At 38.2% G+C, this 17,630-nt stretch overlaps 1 protein-coding gene across 1 annotated transcript; it reads right to left on the bottom strand.

Annotated features, from left to right (window-relative positions):
- Positions 1-169: 169 nt before the first annotated feature.
- Positions 170-17,327, bottom strand: myripa (myosin VIIA and Rab interacting protein a). Its single transcript, XM_054596772.1, has 15 exons — positions 17,302-17,327; positions 16,004-16,225; positions 14,866-15,002; positions 10,828-10,908; positions 9,408-9,505; positions 8,312-8,392; positions 7,951-8,100; positions 7,056-7,191; positions 6,248-6,732; positions 3,903-5,855; positions 2,457-2,642; positions 947-1,108; positions 714-815; positions 549-609; positions 170-254 (listed from the first exon to the last, which is right to left on the bottom strand). Exons 1-15 carry the CDS (start codon positions 17,325-17,327, stop codon positions 235-237), a joined length of 3,900 nt encoding a protein of 1,299 aa, XP_054452747.1. The 3' UTR covers positions 170-234.
- Positions 17,328-17,630: the final 303 nt, after the last annotated feature.

Here is a 17,630-nt window from a genome sequence, read left to right as displayed (position 1 = left end):
TAATCACTGCTCATACATTTTAGAAACAGTTAAAGTAGTTTTAGCTACTGCACAGTTTAATAAGAAAACATGAGAATCAACAGTGTCTTGTAATACTTGAGGCATGTGTAGTTTAAATATTTAATTAAGGCAAATGGTTGCTGAATGGATCACTTAATACTGGCCTGTAGGCTGCAGAGTTTCAGGGTCAAGGCACTTCCGTGTTAAATACTACAAAGGTCCTGGCTCGATGATTTAGGTTTCCTCCTTGTCTTCTGAAAGAGAATCAAACACAATGTAGAAAAGAAACGTATGTATTTGTAAAACAAATTACATTCAAACATCTGTGACATAGCACATCCTATTGACTGGGTGAATATTTCATAAATATATTCAGTGCAAACTTAATGCATTTTTGCATAAATTGAGGTAGTAACTTCCATTGACCACATAAAAACATTTAGGGAAGTTTAATTTCTAGTTGGTGTAAAACAGTAATGCACAATGAAATGAGTATGATTCACTGTATACAGGGAGTATGTTGCAAATAATTGGGACACACTTCTTACCTTTCACTGGTGGTGCAGGTAATCGCCTCCTCAGCTGCCTTGATGACTCCACAGTGACATGCTGCAAGAAGACACATGTGAAACTTATTCTTGCACACAGTGTTTGCCATAAGGTTGTCATAGTTACACTCTTTATATTTAATTTACATTAATGTATACAGGTACCATATTTGGAATAGTCTTGGTCTTAGTGAAGCGTGATTGTTGTGTGTCCACATTGAGGCCTGCACTCTTCAAAGCAGCAATTCTGGCCGAGATGTCACTAACCTGGAGCAGAAACAGGTGGCACGGTACATGTTTGATTAAGATCAGACAGATATTTAACTACAGCACCCCCTTAAGGCCATCACATAGCTACAAGAACTTCATTTTCAGCTATAAAATGCATTTCAACTCACCTGCAACTCAGACTGTTGAACCTTAGCAGCTGCTGAAGCTACCTGCTCTTCCAGGAAGGACAGCTCCGTGTCCGACGTGGCGCTGCAGATGCCCCTAGCGCACTCCTCCAGGTCACTCAGCTCTGCCTCCAGACCGTACACCCCCCCAGCTGCCACATACACCTGCAGCAGGTCCAGTGAAACATTTATATGGCATACTATACTATGCCTGCTTTATGACTTTTTAATGGAACACTATGAAGTACCATGCAATGGTTTGTTTAAAAGACATTCTATCACATACTACAGTGCTACTTTTATGACATACTATAATATGACATTTTTTTAGGACATTCTATACAATGACAATTTTAAGACATGCAAATATATACAATTTAATTTAATCTTTAAGGGCATACCATACCATGACTTTAAGAAAAATAAAAAATCATGCCACATAAATAATGTCATTGTTATGCTATACTATGACTTTTTCCCACTTTTTACAACATACTATGGCTTTTTTCACTTTTCTTCGATATACTATACTATTACCTTTTCGACTTTTTTCAACATACTATACAATCACTTTTTTCGACATTGTATGACTTTTTTTTACATTTTAGGACTTTTTTTTTTACATTTTATGACTATATTATGACATTTTTACGACATGCGTAAATATGACCTTTTCATGACATGTTTTATGACATAGCATATTATGAAATTTTGCGCACAGGCTATACTATGTTATTTTAAAGACGTACAAAACTACTATTTATGACATTTATTGAGGCATATTATGGTATGACCGTTTTATGAATTTTTTAATGAACTATGACACTTTTATGACCTACGAATTTATGACATTTTTCTGGATTTTTTTTTGCCTTACTATAGTATAAAAAAAAAAGAAAAGACACTTTTATGACATGGTATATTATGACATGCTATACTATGATCTTTTTTGGACTTACTATACGATGACTTTTTTTAGGACATGCTATTCTATGACATTTTAATGATAAATAATAATATGACATGGTATGACAAATTAACTATGACATTTTATGACATTACTTTGGCATTATTTTCATGACATGCTGTACTACTTTTTTCATGCTATATTTAACGACATACTATACAGTGACATTTGTATGATATGCTTTACTATTTGCTAATATACTATACATTTCTAAGACGTACAAAACCACAACATTTCATGACAATTCTCAAGGCACACTATGACCTTCAAATATAATTTTTTGTACTACTATATACATTTTAAGAGTGTATCTCAAATTTGTACTTGAGGAAAGGTACGTAGTTACATTCCACTACGGTTAAAATGTAGAACTGGTCTATAGTATAATACTAGGAGTAAACTACAGACCAGTGGCAGTGTAATACCTGTAGTACACTACTGTAGTAATACTACTGCACTATGAAAACAGCAACTAAAAACATCATCAAACAGTGACATAGTGTGCAGGGAATTAAACATATATAGATAATAAAAAGCTAAACTTACGTTCTCCTCCAGTCTAGAGAACTGTTGATCCAGTTTCTTAGGATCTGTGTTGGGGGGAAGCAAAGTGTTGGCGAGTCGGGGGCCGTCTCCTCCCTCAACCCCCTGCAGCAGCAGCAGCTCTTCAGTGGCGTTCAGCACCTTAAGGACCTCAGTGGTGATGCTGCGCAGAGACACCGCCGAGTACCTCTACAACACACAAACAGACAGGCTGACGGAAAGCTTTGTAACGCCTAAGATATTTGATTATGATAAAAAGCACATTAGATTTGAACTGATTTATGTTAAAAAAAATATTTATTTTATTTTCCGTCCAAATCCACGACTGGTGGTTTACCTTACTTTTGTCTGCTTTGCCAATCATGAATAATTATTTGCAAATTGTGTAGAGCTGAATAAAGACCTGCTGTCCATAATTCATATAAGGTGTGTGGTGTGGATGTTGCTTTCCTGTTATTTGTTATAGTATCATCTAATAAACTAAGTGTGAAAAAAAGGAGAAAACTCTAAAGCGCATTATTGCTTTAAATGACGTCCAAACTAAAGATATCATTTTCACAGTACTTTGGAGGAGTGGCCTCTATCATTTCCACAGTCAACATCATGATTAGATAATACATAGGCGGCTCGAAAACATCAGTGTGAGAATAAAAGCATAATGAAACTAAAAGTTATGGAATGAGAAGCATGCATGAAAAACATGATAAGCAATAAGAGAAGAAAAGGTGAGTAAAAAGTGCAAATGAAAAACACTTGCTTCGTAAATCTGCAATGATCGCCACACGCATTGCATTCCTCAAGCAAAATAAGTTCTCACCTGCTCCAGCAGAGTTGTTATAAACTGTATTGTTTTGTAAAGCTCCATGTCACTACCCTACAGCAGACATAAGCACAGAAGAAGAAAAGACAGGACAGACAGGGAAGGGAAAAACAGCACCAAGCAGAGTGGATTAGTAGTTTGTTACATTGCCAAGAACAGTTTATAGGGAGAGTCACTCAGAGGGAACGTTTTCTTTTAAGTGGGCCTATAACTCTATCTGAGCTCTGTGGCAATTATAGGATGATGGCTAATTTTAAAATGATGTATGAGGATAAAATGTGTATCAGAGGAATAATGAGTTAATTCATAAACAACACCTACTTATTAGATTAATCTTGAGCTGACAACTGTGCAAAATACACCCAAAAACTGATTCACTGATGAACAGAAAATCTATCGTACAATGGAATGGATTAATGTATTAAAATGTAACGGTGCGTTTTATTGCTAATAAATTCAACTTTCATTTGTTTGTTAGAGCAAGAATGCGTTACACAGACTTACTTAAGTTCTGTAATCACAACAGACTGTACATTGAGAATAAAGGTTATTGAAACTGCATGCGAGCGTTGGCCACCAACATGAATTATGCATAACTGTCCATGAGAGATAAACATTTTAGTTCTTACATTTTGAATCTCCTCAGGTGATAGTAAACCCTCAGGAAGAGAATCGTCTGTTTTTTCTTCTTTGGTTTCTTCAAGACTTTCATCCTTTTCTTTACTTTCACAGTCTTCCTCTGCAGAACCTCCATGTGTGTCCATGGTTTTCCACTCAGTGACTTTTCTGTCTTCTTGTTTGTCATCATCCATTTCTAGTCTTTTATACTTCTGTTTCGCTTTCAGTGTCTCTTTGATTTCTAAATGTATTTTTTCTTGTGTATCTCTTTTTTCATTTGCACCTGTAGCATCTTCACTCCCCTTTTTTCTGTAAATATCTTCTCCAATTTCCTTACATACATTTTCTCTTGGTGTGTCTTTCACAGACGACTCTGGCATTACGTTATTGCCTCGACTTTGGAATTCTTTTGCACTTCCTGTCTCCTCTGATGCATTTGTGTTTTGAGCATCGACAGCGTTGTCCTCAAATCCACCTTCTCCCTCAATTTCTACATCCTCACCTGTCTCTACTTCCTCTGGTTCTTTACTTATGCTCCCATTTTCTGCAGCCTCATCCTTTAATGTCTCCATCTGCATGTCCTCCAAAGTCATCGTTAACATGCTGCTGATTATCCTGTCAAATTCTTCATCTTCCTCATCGCTGTAAACTTCTGTATCCTGACTCTCTTCGCCTCCTCTGATCCTTACCTCTTCTTGTCCCTCTCCTCCTTCCTCTTTGTCTGGCCACTTTGTCTCGGGCTGATTTTCTTGTTGGACTTTTGTCTCGTCTAAGGATATTAACTCTGCGGTCCTCTTTGCTTGGACCAGCGTTTCTAACTCCATCTCTTGTCCTTTCTCTGCCTGTTTTTCATCCAAAAGTTCTACTTCTTTCTTTTCCTCTACCTCAGTTTTATCTTGTTGGACATTTCTAACTTCTTTATCACAGTTTTCCGTCTTCATTTCTCCCATTTCATCCCTTAAATCAAACATGTTTACATTCAAGGCTCCAAATGATTCTCTCCTCTCCCAATTCTTTCCCACTGCTTCCTCCCTCCCAATTCCTTCTTTTATTTCCTCCTCCACCTCCACCTCATTCTCTCCAACTCTATCCAGCTCATCCTCAGTGGAAGAAAACTGAGAAGCACTAATTAGACTGGCCAAGTCGCGCAGCTGAACGGCCTGGACGTCTTTATCTGCCTGTAGTTTCCAGAACTTCTCATTTATCGCTTCCTCCCCCTCTTCACCTCTGCCTGCTCGGTCTAACTCATCCTCCGTGGATGAAAACTGGGTGGCGTTGGCTTGATTAGCTAATCTGCACACTTTCATCACCAGCTCCTCTTCCTCCTCCTCCTCCTCCTCCTCTCCTGTCGTCTTCTCTTCATCCATGACGCCAACTCTGTCCAACTCATCCTCTGTGGAGGAGAACTGGTTTGCTCTGGCTTCTTTTTCCAGCTTACAGAGTTTAGAAGTAAGTCCAAATCGCTTTTCCCCCTCAATATCTCCCTCCTTGCCTCCTTCCCATTCTCCTTCACTATGGCCATCTTTGTCTAAGTCATCATCATTGGACAGGTAGGTGAGTCTGGACTGAGCGATGAGCCTGTATAGTCTGAATTTCATCTCTTCATCTTCTTCGTCATCCTCTGTTCTTCCTTCATCCAAGTCAATCTCTGTCCTCCAAGGCCTCTCATCGTCGTCACCTCTGTCCTTGCTTCGTTGTCTCGTTTCCTCCCTCTGTCCATCTTTATCAGCATCTCTCACTTCAACATCATCTTTTCCTCCTCTTTCTCCGGTTGAGGAGTCAGAAACTCTGCCTGCTAGCTGTTGTAGTTTTAACGTTAGCTCCTCCTCCACCTGATTCTCTACATTCCCTGTGATGTCACTTTCAAGGTGGAAAAGTTCAGGGGTCGTAGCTCCGGAGGTCAAAGTGCCGGGGGTCGCAGCATCAGACGAATGTTGGGAATGGTTGTCTCTCTCCCTGTAGTCCTGTGAAGTTAAGAAATAATAGATTGAAGAATATGATTTAAGTATGGCTTCCTATAATGTTTATACCATTTGCATTTGAGCATCTTACATTCAATTATCAAAATTGTTGATTTATTTTTCATATTTTAATACATTTTACTTCAAGTGCTGTTCTGCATTCATATTTTAACAGCTCTATTGCTGCTATTTAGTAAACTGCAGACAATAAAAAAATCCAGAGTTTAAATTCAACTTAAAAACTTAAAATGTTAAATTACAACAATGATGTAGAAAAAAATACGTTTACATTTGAGGGAAACTGTCAATTCTGGTACTTTTATTATTTTCTGCTATAAACCAGAGATCTTCCCAGATATCTTTATGTCATCTCGTTTGTAGTTTTTATTTCTTACCAGCACAGAAGAAGACAGCTCTTTTTTGCTCCTCCTCTTCTTCCGGGACCTCCGGACTTTCCCCGTATCTTGCTTTGCAGCCCCCTTTCTCTCCTCTTCCTCTTCCTCTTTGGCTCCTTCAACGTTAAAGTTTACATCGATGACGCTGGTCCTGGAGGAGGATGAAGGGCGCCCGATCTCTGTGGGCACCTTCCTCTTAAAACGAGCCAGCAGAGGTTTCTTAGGCATCCAGTTCCCCTCAGGGTCTGAAAACAGATCGTCTCCGCTGCCCGTCAGCGGGGACGGTGTGCTGACGGGGACGCCGTGCTCGGGTTTGGTTTCGTTGTCAGAGTCCATGCCTTCATAGGCGGACACGACTCCTGACTCTCTCTCTAAGGCACTGAAGACCAAGCTCTTCCTCCTGGTCAGCAGGCTCGGACGAGACAGCTGGGTGCTCTGCAGGGCGATCCAGTTCCCGTCTGGGCTCTTCAGCACCGAGGACACACCTCCAGCACCAGGACACACCTCCGACACACACAGACAGACAGACAGACAGACAGACAGACAGACACACACAGACACAGACACACAGACACACACACACAGACACAGACACACACACACACACACACAGACACACACACACACACACACACACACACACACACACACACACACACACATTATATTCTATAGACTTGCTATCGATCTTGTAATCTTTTCTTTGTTGATAATTAATTCAATATATTCAAAATGGTGCAAAGGTAGCCAACCAAAATAATGGTGAGTGTTGGATTTAAAAAGTTGAAGAGTCAGTTAAAGATCTTACCAGTGTTGTCCAGCCGGTCCACACTCTTCCAGGTCGACATAGCCGACCCACCTGCGTCCTTCTTTAGCGCCTGTGAAGTGTCCTGTATCAGACCTGGAAGTTCACTGTCCAACAGTGAGAAGGCAGAGTGGGACCTCTGAGAGAAGACAGATGAGAAAATAAAATGATTGATTGTTGTGACACAGTCACACTGGATGACGGCAAAAAAGTAAATTCAATAGATCATGTTGACCAGTTTAATGACAGAAGTCAACACATCGCATCAGGAATATGAGTTTAGTTTCAGTTTTTGAGAAAGGTTTTGTTTTAATTTTTCAATATTTATTTGTAGTTTTACAGAAGTTTGTTTTTTTGTTTGGGGCCAGATATAATTTGTCAAAAGAATGAAGCTTCATATACATAAACAAATACATGGATGGAGAAGGGCAGATATATTGTCTAATGTTTAATTTTCATGTAACTTTAGTGTCAGATGTGAAGCCATTGTGGCACAGCACCATCTACTGGAATGTCCGTATATTGCGGGGGACAGAAATTTATGCTGTTTGTTTTTTTGTTAGTGATACATTATAGCTAAAAAACTAAAACCAAAATAAATTCAAGGTCATTTTTATTTCAATTAGTTTTTAACCAGGTGGTTTAGTGTCACTGTTTCTTAAAGGATATAGTTTTAATTTAGTTTCAATTTACTAACAATATCTATCACTGCCTTTTTATAGTTTTAAATTACTATATTAGTCCTGATCTGAACTTAGATATTTTTTGTAGTCTCAAGTAAAACAGCCTCTGGTTTAATCTTCAGTACTTGAGTTAAAGTACTTTTCACCACTATTAATCCTCCACGGCCCTTAACATTTATGGTACAGTAAAACCTAAGTGAGTGTGACTACTTTACCCAGAGATCTGGTCGGTGTTTGAGGGAGCTGGATGCTTGATCACAATCAGACTGAGAATGATGGTGATGAAGGTCAGCGTTGCGTTCAAGAGGCCAATCCTGGTCATGTTCTGCCCTCATCTCAGTCAAAGTTTTCCTCCTACTAATAATCTAATAGAGACAGGGGACACGGTTAGTGCTGCATGTGGCTCTGTACAAACACAGAACACAAAAATCAGCTGGTTCTGAATTAATATGTGCAGGAGTTATACATTAAAGTAGAAAAACAGCTGACTCACATTTGAGTGCTACACAACGTTGTTTTTTACACACAGTAAATCAACCTAATCACACACTATACAATATCTGGTACATTTCTTACTTTTTGCACAATAGTTTTTGACAGTTCCTCGATGAGCTCTCCTCTGTGCTCTCGCAGATAATTAGCCTCATTCTGTTTCTCCTGGTAAACAAAAAAACAAACACACAAATAAGAAAGCTATTTGGCACCACACACTCACAATGGACGCTATAAACTGATTACTGCTCTAAACACACACTTTAAATACACGTCTATACTGCTCTCAGTTCAAAAGCTTTGGGATACTTTAACAGAGAAGTTTTATTTTCTCACATACTGTGGTATTCTTACAGGTAGTTCTGCAGTTAGACATAATTGAAGAATTTATTGAAGTTGTGGACACTAAGAAGAAGACATGTATTATGCTTCTTTAGCGATCTTGGATCTAGGATTTAGTCCTAAAAAACAGAAATTTGTTATATTTTGCATTTCAGGTTACCTCGTCTCAAAGTCAATGGGTTTTGCTTGGATGCCTGAAAAAAGGTCTGTAAGTATTAGACATCTAAGGAGACGAGTTGTGCCTAATCTTCAACAAAATCAATGTTTTATAGAAAGTTTATTATATCAAAAGTGTCTCTTGAGAAACAGGGAATTATTTTCAGGTTGTAAAAACAAAGGGCACTTTAAAATAAATATATATTTTTTATTTTTTCAGCAGAGTTTGTTATAAAACTGGTCCTAAATTGTGAAGTAAAAGTAAGTTCTCTTTGTTCAATATGACCAATGATCCACATAATTCTGCATTTTATTGTTGGCCTTACAATGACCTTGATGTTGTTGTATACTGTAGTATTAAACTGTCCTTTGGATTGCAGTATAATCTTGATGGTCTTTCATAATCTGATTTAAACTCTGACAACAGAAAAAAGCAGAGAATTCCGATTACGGAGGACTACAGAGGATACTTATCAAAGCACATGGACTGCAGTTACGAAAAATAACATTCTGCAGCATCTACAGTACACTGAAAAAGGTAATTATAGGGCAAGGTTGCGAATTAATGTCAAATAAAACAAATTCAACAGCAGTTTTTGGGACACAAAGTGCAAAACAGTGAGTGTATACAAGCAATCCATCAATAAAAGACTATTTATGAGATGTGACCAATATAAATTACCTGACTGGCAGTGTCAAACTCCGCCTTAGAAATGGCCTCGTCTATGGCCTCCTCTGCCACCCGCAAGGCCACAGTGATCGTCTCTGCTATGCTGTGCTCTGAACACAAAGAAACAGTGATCACTTGTTATGTCATTTCCTAAATTAATCTTAAATTAGAATTGAAATCATTAACATTGGAAGGATAAAATGCATAATTTTCAGTTTAATTCTGTATTCAAACTGTGTGTTTACTAATCTGCTGTCATTGCCTCATTCAAGTAACCGAGAAACTACAAACAGAGACGCGACCATCAGGTCCCTGCAGTGTTTCATTCATGTGTACAGTCACTTAGCCTGTTAGTTGCACTGTTAGTGCAGTGAACCGGGAGAGTGAGGAGAAACAAGAGAGCAGAACAGACTGAACACATGCCAAAAGATTACAACAAGAATCAAGATCAAAATTCATCTCTCCACTGTTCCATCTGCTGTAAAGTATTAGATTCATGGCCGCCGGGAACAAATATGAGTTTACGAATTCCTGAGAGGATTACAATGAATGACCCCAAAAAAACCTTGAAGTGGATAATGTGGCCACAGAGGGTCAGTTGCAGCGACTTTTCTATGGAGATTGAATTAAGCCCTCGCTATTACAAGGCTGAATTACCAACTGGCCAAGTAGGGCAGCTGCCCCGGGACCCTAAAGATGAAAGGTTCACTGAAAGTAGTTCATATAAACTGACATGAAAAGGGTCTCACATTGACTCCTGCATTTGACCAAACTTCCACCTCAATATTGAGGCTGTGTCTTTTTAGTTTAACATTTCAGTTTAATGTTCAGTGAAAAACGTATTAACTTTTTTTTTTGTAGAGAGTCACACAAGACTCTCAAAACTTCCCATTTAATATGAAGATGGTTAGCTTAGCACCAAAACTGCAAACAGAGGGAAATAACTAGCCTGGCTCAGTTCAATGGGAGAAAATCCACCTACTAGTACCTCTAAAGCTCACTTATTAACATGCATATTTTTTAATAAGTACAACACATAAGAGCGCTATCACTCATCTGATCTCTCAGCAAGAAAGCTAATGTTTCCCCAAAACGTCAAACTCTTGCTTTAATACCTTGAATATCACTTGATATTGTGATGATGCATATTCTAAAATAAATGAGAACTTAATCAACTTCTTCCAAAACTAGGATGGGGAACTCACAGGTAAATACAGCTTGGGATCCCCTTCAGCTGCACTATCCAATAAATGTAAGAAGGCCCCCCAAAATATCTTAAAAATGAGGGTACTGCATTCCAACTTCTAGTATTAGTGCTATATTATTACAACTATAGGTACTTAAAGGATTCAATTATTTACAAAATGCTTCACATAAATAGGTGCACAGAACAAACAAGGATCAGTGAAATCATTATAAAACATTTCTGCACCTTGAGTTTGTCTGTAGAAGGTTGAGTCGCTCCCACAGATGCTTCCCTCATTGCAGATACTGTCCTCATAGGCGCTGCTCTCTGCATGTACACACAAACACATACACACATACACAAACACACACACACAAACATAGGTTGAAAGTACATGAAAAGACAGATACTGTGGATTTAAGTCAGGGTACTCAAGAAAAATGGCCAAGGCTAACTGCAACTGGCTGGTTTGCATTATATCTTGAATGTAGAAAACTTGTTAAAGTCATCATCGTCAAAATGGTAAATTTAACATGCATCATTATAAAGTAACAAAAGTTACCCTCAATTTCACTCGACTTTTATACGAGTTAAAATAATATATCAAGAATCTGTTAAAAAGAATGAGGTCCACTTTTTTCCTTTTTTTTTTTTTTACTTAATTCTATTTTTTTATTATTATTATTTATAATGATTTATTCAAATTAATATCTTTGTTCTTTGAAGCATTACGTTGATTACATGTCTGCAATTTAAACATTCAAATGTTTAAAACGAAACCAAAAAACCTTAAAAACATTTTGGAAATTAAGCAAGGCAGCCCAGATGAGTGTGCAAACAGTTTAGGTGTTTAAGACTATTTGTGAACATAGTTGATAGTTTCTCCTTCCACCTCTGAGCTCTGTGCTCGTCCACAATGCAGCCATATGTGGTTATATAAGTGCATTAGAACGGCTTCACATGTGGTACTACCAGGCGACCAGATCTGTGTCGCTTGTTTAGAGGTACAGTCGAGTACACAGGTTCACTACCAATCATTTTAAGGGGCCAACAGAGGACTTTGACTAAGTGATGTGAACTGTAGATTATTTTTTAAATGCAGTGAGCAATCTACTCTTTCATTACAAGCAAGCATGAGTTCACTGAGGTGATATATCTTTTAAATTAAGATTAAAATGATGTATTTTAGGGGCTGCTGCATGGACTGTTTTTTCTTTGACCTCAGTATATATGTATGAGTGTGTGTGCAGACGTCTGTGTTGTAACATCTAATGAGTTAGGACACATTTGGCCTCAGCACAGGGACATAAAAAAAGACTCATGACCAATGAGCAGCTAAGGTCACAGTAACCCTGAAGGCACCATGAGAATCTTTGGCTCCATACAGTCACTGTATTATGAGTATATATTGAAACATAATACTAATGTGATGTGTATCATAAATGAATAAGAAGTCACAGTTGATAGATACTGTTTCAATTCTTACCAAAACTCTCAAGAAAACAGAAAATTGGTAATGATATTGTAGCAAAAGCAGCTAATTCAAAATATTATTTCACTGTTGAACAAATTTTATAAAATATATGTAAAAATGTAATCTCACAGAGATCATCAAGAACATTATATGTGATGTGAAACGACGTAATGTCAGCCGTAAAAAACACTCCAAATGTAAATCTTTGTAATCCACAATGTGCCACAACCTCTGCCTTACTTATACACTCTATACTTGTTTTACATTACAGACATTTATGGTCTCTAGAGGTTTAAGCCAACTGACTTTGGTGATCCTCTGACTTTTCCGCTAGTGCCATCATGAGGTTCACATTTGTGACTTTTAGCTAAATATTTCAAAAACTGCGATTCATTTCCATGAAATTTCGTACAGACAGACATTCATATTCCCAGCAGGATCAAATGTAAGACGTTTAACATCAACTTAATCTTTATTCTGCTACCATCATGTCAAAATTGTAATTGGTTTATGGCCAAACACCTGCAAAACTAATGACATTTCCATCAGACACAGCTGTACTTTGTGTTTGTAGCTAACTAGCGAATGTAAGCATGCTTCCACGCTAAACTTGCTGAACATGGTAAACATTATACCTGCTAAACAACAGCATGTAAACATTGCTACTGTGAGCATCATGTAGACGGTAGGTTTTGCTTCCGACTCTTTTCAATATATTTCACTTGATGTCTGTACTTTTATATGCTGCATGTAAAATAAGCATAAAATAATGTTAACTATGATTATATACGTGTGTGTTCTCTTCCTCAGGGTCACTTTGTTATTTAGCGTTACTCTTTAGAAAAGGATGACTCTGAGCAGTTTAGCCGGTCAGTGTGTCTCATCGGGGAAATGTTTTACTGTGACACAAATCTGACAAATGGTCATGCCTCTATTCAAAGCTATTAGTTTCCAAATGTCAGCTCTATTAATTCTTGTGCTTTTCATTTCAGCTTACATTGTTTCTTATGCAAAGTTGGATTAGCTGAGCTTTCCCGAGTCAGCTGATGCAGATGCAGATTTGTCAGGTGATTAAACACAATTTCCAGTCGTTATCAAATGAAACGGTAAGATAATGTATGTGCGTGTGAGCATGAAAACAGTAAACCAGAATGAGATGCTGAACATCAGTCCTCCTCCCACAGGGGTCAGAGCGCTGCATCATCTGCAGCCAGCGACCTCTCCTCCACAAAACACTCATAATTCTCTGAAATCCCTTGTCTGTTCAATCAGATCAGAGTCGCTGAAGTAATGGCCTGGAGATGCACTCCACCGCCTGTAACGCTCTGTCCCGACCATGCTGGAGCATATGCTGCTGGGTGAACGGTCCTATTCACAGCACTGTAGAGTAGTATGAATACATTTTCAGCATGGCTGACTCCAGCAAAGCTCCTAACCCTGTGTGTTTGCGCTACAAGCTTTACATAAAGCTGCGCAGGACTGCTTAGAGAAACACACTACTCAGAGATAATAAAATATTAGTAATAAATTTGATGCAAGATACTAAAGCCTATATTCTTACTGTCACTGTTGAAATATAATCAGGTTTAAATTGTGGGGGGGGGCAAGCCTTGAGGAAATTAATATACAGTTTAATAATTATTTCCAAGGTCAGGAATAACTTTCAAGCTCAATAAAAAAATAGGTTTTGATTTGATTTATGATAATTGGAGGCAAATCCATTAATTCAAAGATTATAAAGTATTTTAACCGGTGGCAGCCTCCATTTCTGATGAGTGATGCCAATGTGGAAGTGTCTTAAAACTTTCTATGAGAAAATGACTCTACTTCTCACTTGATTTATTACCTCAGTAAACACGATAAACATGCGTTTATGTCTGAATCGCTGGTTTCAAGTCTTTTTCAATACAGCATGATGTTCATTTAGTAAATTATGGTTCAATTTAGAGTAAAGTAGACCATTACGCAGGGTATGCTTTAAGGTGGGCTTATTGAGATTGACAGGTCGCTGCCACTACCAGAGCCATATAAGGCGTCTCTATAAGGCGTCGTTGCAAAAAGCCAAGATGGCAGCGACCATAATCCAAGTTGGCGACGGCCAAATCGGCCAACTTCAGGCTTCAAAAAGGCAGTCTACGAACCAATTGTTGACGTCACAATGACTACGTCCACTCTTTATAGACAGTCTATGTTATTTAAAGAGTTTAGCTAGCAAACAGCTGTCATGGTGCCATATTAGCATTCATTTGGAATTGTGCGTCTGGCCACCTGGTGAATGTAAGTCAAATATTTACTCCCCTTTTAGCTCTGTTGGGCTCTCCACCAACTCCCAAGAAAAGTATCTGTGTCTTTAGCTGGTAAACACAGTTGTTGCGGCCAAAAAACAGCAAAAGTGAGCTAGAGCAATAAAGTTACTGTTAAAAAAAAAAAGAAAAAGCAGACAAAAAAAATGCTCCCTAGAGCTGATGGGAGCTGCAAAGTTGAACATTACACAGTCATTATATCCAAATTCTGGATTAGTGCTGCTTTAAAATAAATAAGATATTTAATTTTGACAGGCATCATAGGCCCAAATTAAAACACACTGTATGGTAAATAAAAGTAAAATTGTGTCCTTATAGAAACACACTTCTAATGAGAGTAGATTATCTCTACAGTAATCATTTTACAGCCTTTAATATGGGATAAGGCCTCTAGCCCTTTCAGATGCCATTTTTTCCCAAAATGTGTCACATGAGACCCGTTTAATCACATCACCACATTAACATAAAAAAGTTATATCGCAATACTAATAAACAAGAGTGGTTTACCAGTAATCTCTGAAAGTGTGCTGTGCTCCGCCAAGTGCTTCCTGTAGAGAGTCTTCAGCACTTTGGCGCTGCCGAACCTCTTGAAGCGCGTCTTCACATTAGTGTAGAACCACTCCAGTAACTGTGTCTTCAACAACCTGAGACAGACACACAAACCGATATGAAGTTAAATATATAATCAATATGTATATGTAACGTAAAGTGTCAAACGCTGCCGACTTTGTTGTATTGTGATATTATATGCTGACGATACATTCCTGGGTATTTAACTGCTGTAGCTTTCCAATTCCAACTTCAAATGAGAAACTGTGCAGGAATCTCACTTTATAGACATTTCTGAATTAGTTTATGGATTATAAAAAGCCGTGAGATACAAAGTAGGATATGTGGCTTGTTTTTTAAGCTTTGTTTACACATCTTAACTGGAATTTGTTTCTACTCTTTCATTGCATTTTTACTGGATATTCTGTTAACGGTTTTCAGAAAATCCAACATTTTCCTAATGATTTGCGAAGGGAAATTAATGTTTCCTCCAAACCATTTAGTGATACTGGGTAAAAATATGAGTACTACTGTATGAAAAGAAACTTACTCTGTATACATTTTCCAATTCATCAAAAAGGTTTTGCTATGTTTGTGCACTGAGTAAACCAAACGAGAATCCATAAAACAAACATGTCACATCTGGGCTGTATCACCAAACTTCGACATGACACACCACAGCAATACAAAAAATACAGCCAACCATTTGAAATCTGAACTGCTGTATGGCGCACCAAAGTCCTTCTGTAACATGAAGCCGAGAAGCTGCATTCAACACCTACACAAATCATTTTAATAAAAGAAAAGGAGAAGATTGCTTTTGCACATACGTTGTCTGTTGCTTCACATCTTCCAACAGCACAGACTAGTGAGTCCAAATACTGAGTACAAATATTTCAGCCAGTGGCAGCCTTGATCCCGTTCTGTATCTTAGTGACTATGTTGTGAGTAATAAACACAAAATCCATGTCTCCAGCGGTTCAGTAAGACCTTAATAACCTTTGACGTCACCGTCAGCCTCTCATCACTTAACCCAGCCTCATGGACTTGACACACACACAACATCTGAATCACTACAACGACCACAGCCACTTACCTGCTCTTCTGGCAGGCGGAGCAGAGCCAGGCTTTGTCCCGCTTGTTGTAGACCCGGCAGGCCCTGCAGACGTTGTAGTGGCAGTCGTGGCACTGGCGCTTGGGGTTGAGCAGGAAGGTGAAGGGCGAGCAGCAGCGGATGCAGCAGCGCTGGTTGAAGCAACTCCGCCGTGACAGCAGGAGGCAGCGACTGCCCTCCTCATCCAGCTCCTGCTTCAGTTCACTGTGAAGGGGGGGGGGTTAGAGGGAGGAAGATAGTGAAACCAGGAATATGTGTGAAAGAGACAGAGTTATAAAAAATCAGATGGGGGAAAGGACAGAATATTTATTATATTAGTTCCTCTCTGTGGGTTTATGAGTCATATAGGATGATTATTATCAAAATGAAGGCATGATGTACACAAACACAGTCGGTCACTCTGATCCTTTGCCTCCCTTTAATGAAAATGGGGTAGAAATTAAAGTGGTTGCACAAGGTCCGTCATTTTATTTATGATCTAGACATCATTTAAAAGGTAAATAATGATGAAAAAAAACAGCACTATCTCCCTTAATACATTTAAATACATTATTCATTCTATGGTGATGAAATGCCGGCAGATCTCTTATTAAAAGTGATATTCTCATTCATAAATGTCTTGAATGAAAATTTTAACGGCGCCAGCTGTGCTCGTGTAAAGGTTACACGAGCACGAGGAGGATATGCTGAATAATACATCATTTTCTCCTCGACAGCAGCAGTAGCTTTCCTTCCTTTATGTAGAGTACCATAAACATTTATTATAGCTTGAGGTCCATTTAGTGGCTGATCTGAAGCTTTCCATTGTATGACATGACTGTTTGCCCAGTTGTTATTTAATTAAAGATGCTTACATTGAAGAACAATTTTTTTGAGAATGTTAAGGGCTTCTCTTCCACGCGTGTTTAGAAGTTGAGCTTCATCGTCAGAAATGTTGGGGAGAGTGTTTTTGAGAAAAAGATTTGAGTAGAGTGAGATACACATTGCTTCCACAACAAATCTCATTAAACTACATGCTCACAGGTATTTGTTTATCATATTTTGCTAGTTTCCCTTCATGCCGCTTGCAAAGAAATACAAGAACAAAATATCCACAAACACACACATAAGTCACTTACAATACATCTCAAACAGATGCAACATGTGAAACAGGTGTTAAAGATGATGTAATAAGACATTACAGTAAGAAAACAAGATGGACGAAGGCAGAGGAGAGACAAATGGAAACTGATGTAAGTAGCGCAAGATGGAAAGTGTCACAGAAAATCCATTATTTTCACATCAGGACTGCAGGAGCATCAGCCATTACTGAATCATTTATAGATGCATGATTAAGGCGGGAAACTAATGGAGTCTGACAACACGATGAAAAAAAAGCCACTGTGGGTTTCAAAGTTAATTTCATTTCAGTTTTAAATGACTATAATTCCAAATGTAAAGCAAAAACTAAATGGCTCATTAACCTGTTACCAAGGTTTTGTACAGACTGTAATAACTTGTTGTTCTATAGTGAATTGGTGAGGGATGATTCATTTTTCATCTTTCAATGGAATCAAAATCATAAAACGAGATATCATGACATACTATTATATCGTCTTAATTGATTACA

The sequence above is a fragment of the Anoplopoma fimbria genome, chromosome 3 (assembly GCF_027596085.1).
Source record: "Anoplopoma fimbria isolate UVic2021 breed Golden Eagle Sablefish chromosome 3, Afim_UVic_2022, whole genome shotgun sequence".
NCBI classification, from domain to species: domain Eukaryota; kingdom Metazoa; phylum Chordata; class Actinopteri; order Perciformes; family Anoplopomatidae; genus Anoplopoma; species Anoplopoma fimbria.
Note: the sequence above shows the minus strand (reverse complement) of the source record. Positions and strands in the feature narration are given on the sequence as shown.

What these genes read in the sequence shown, in the direction of transcription:
- myripa (XM_054596772.1), bottom strand. Translation starts at nt 17,327, where the DNA reads ATGGCTGATGCTCCTGCAGTCCTGAT. An exon ending in GATGCTCCTGCAGTCCTGAT is followed by an intron (nt 16,226 to 17,301) that starts GTGAAAATAATG and finishes CCCCCTTCACAG; the next exon opens with TGAACTGAAGCAGGAGCTGG. An exon ending in TCTCTAGACTGGAGGAGAAC is followed by an intron (nt 1,109 to 2,456) that starts GTAAGTTTAGCT and finishes GACCTGCTGCAG; the next exon opens with GTGTATGTGGCAGCTGGGGG.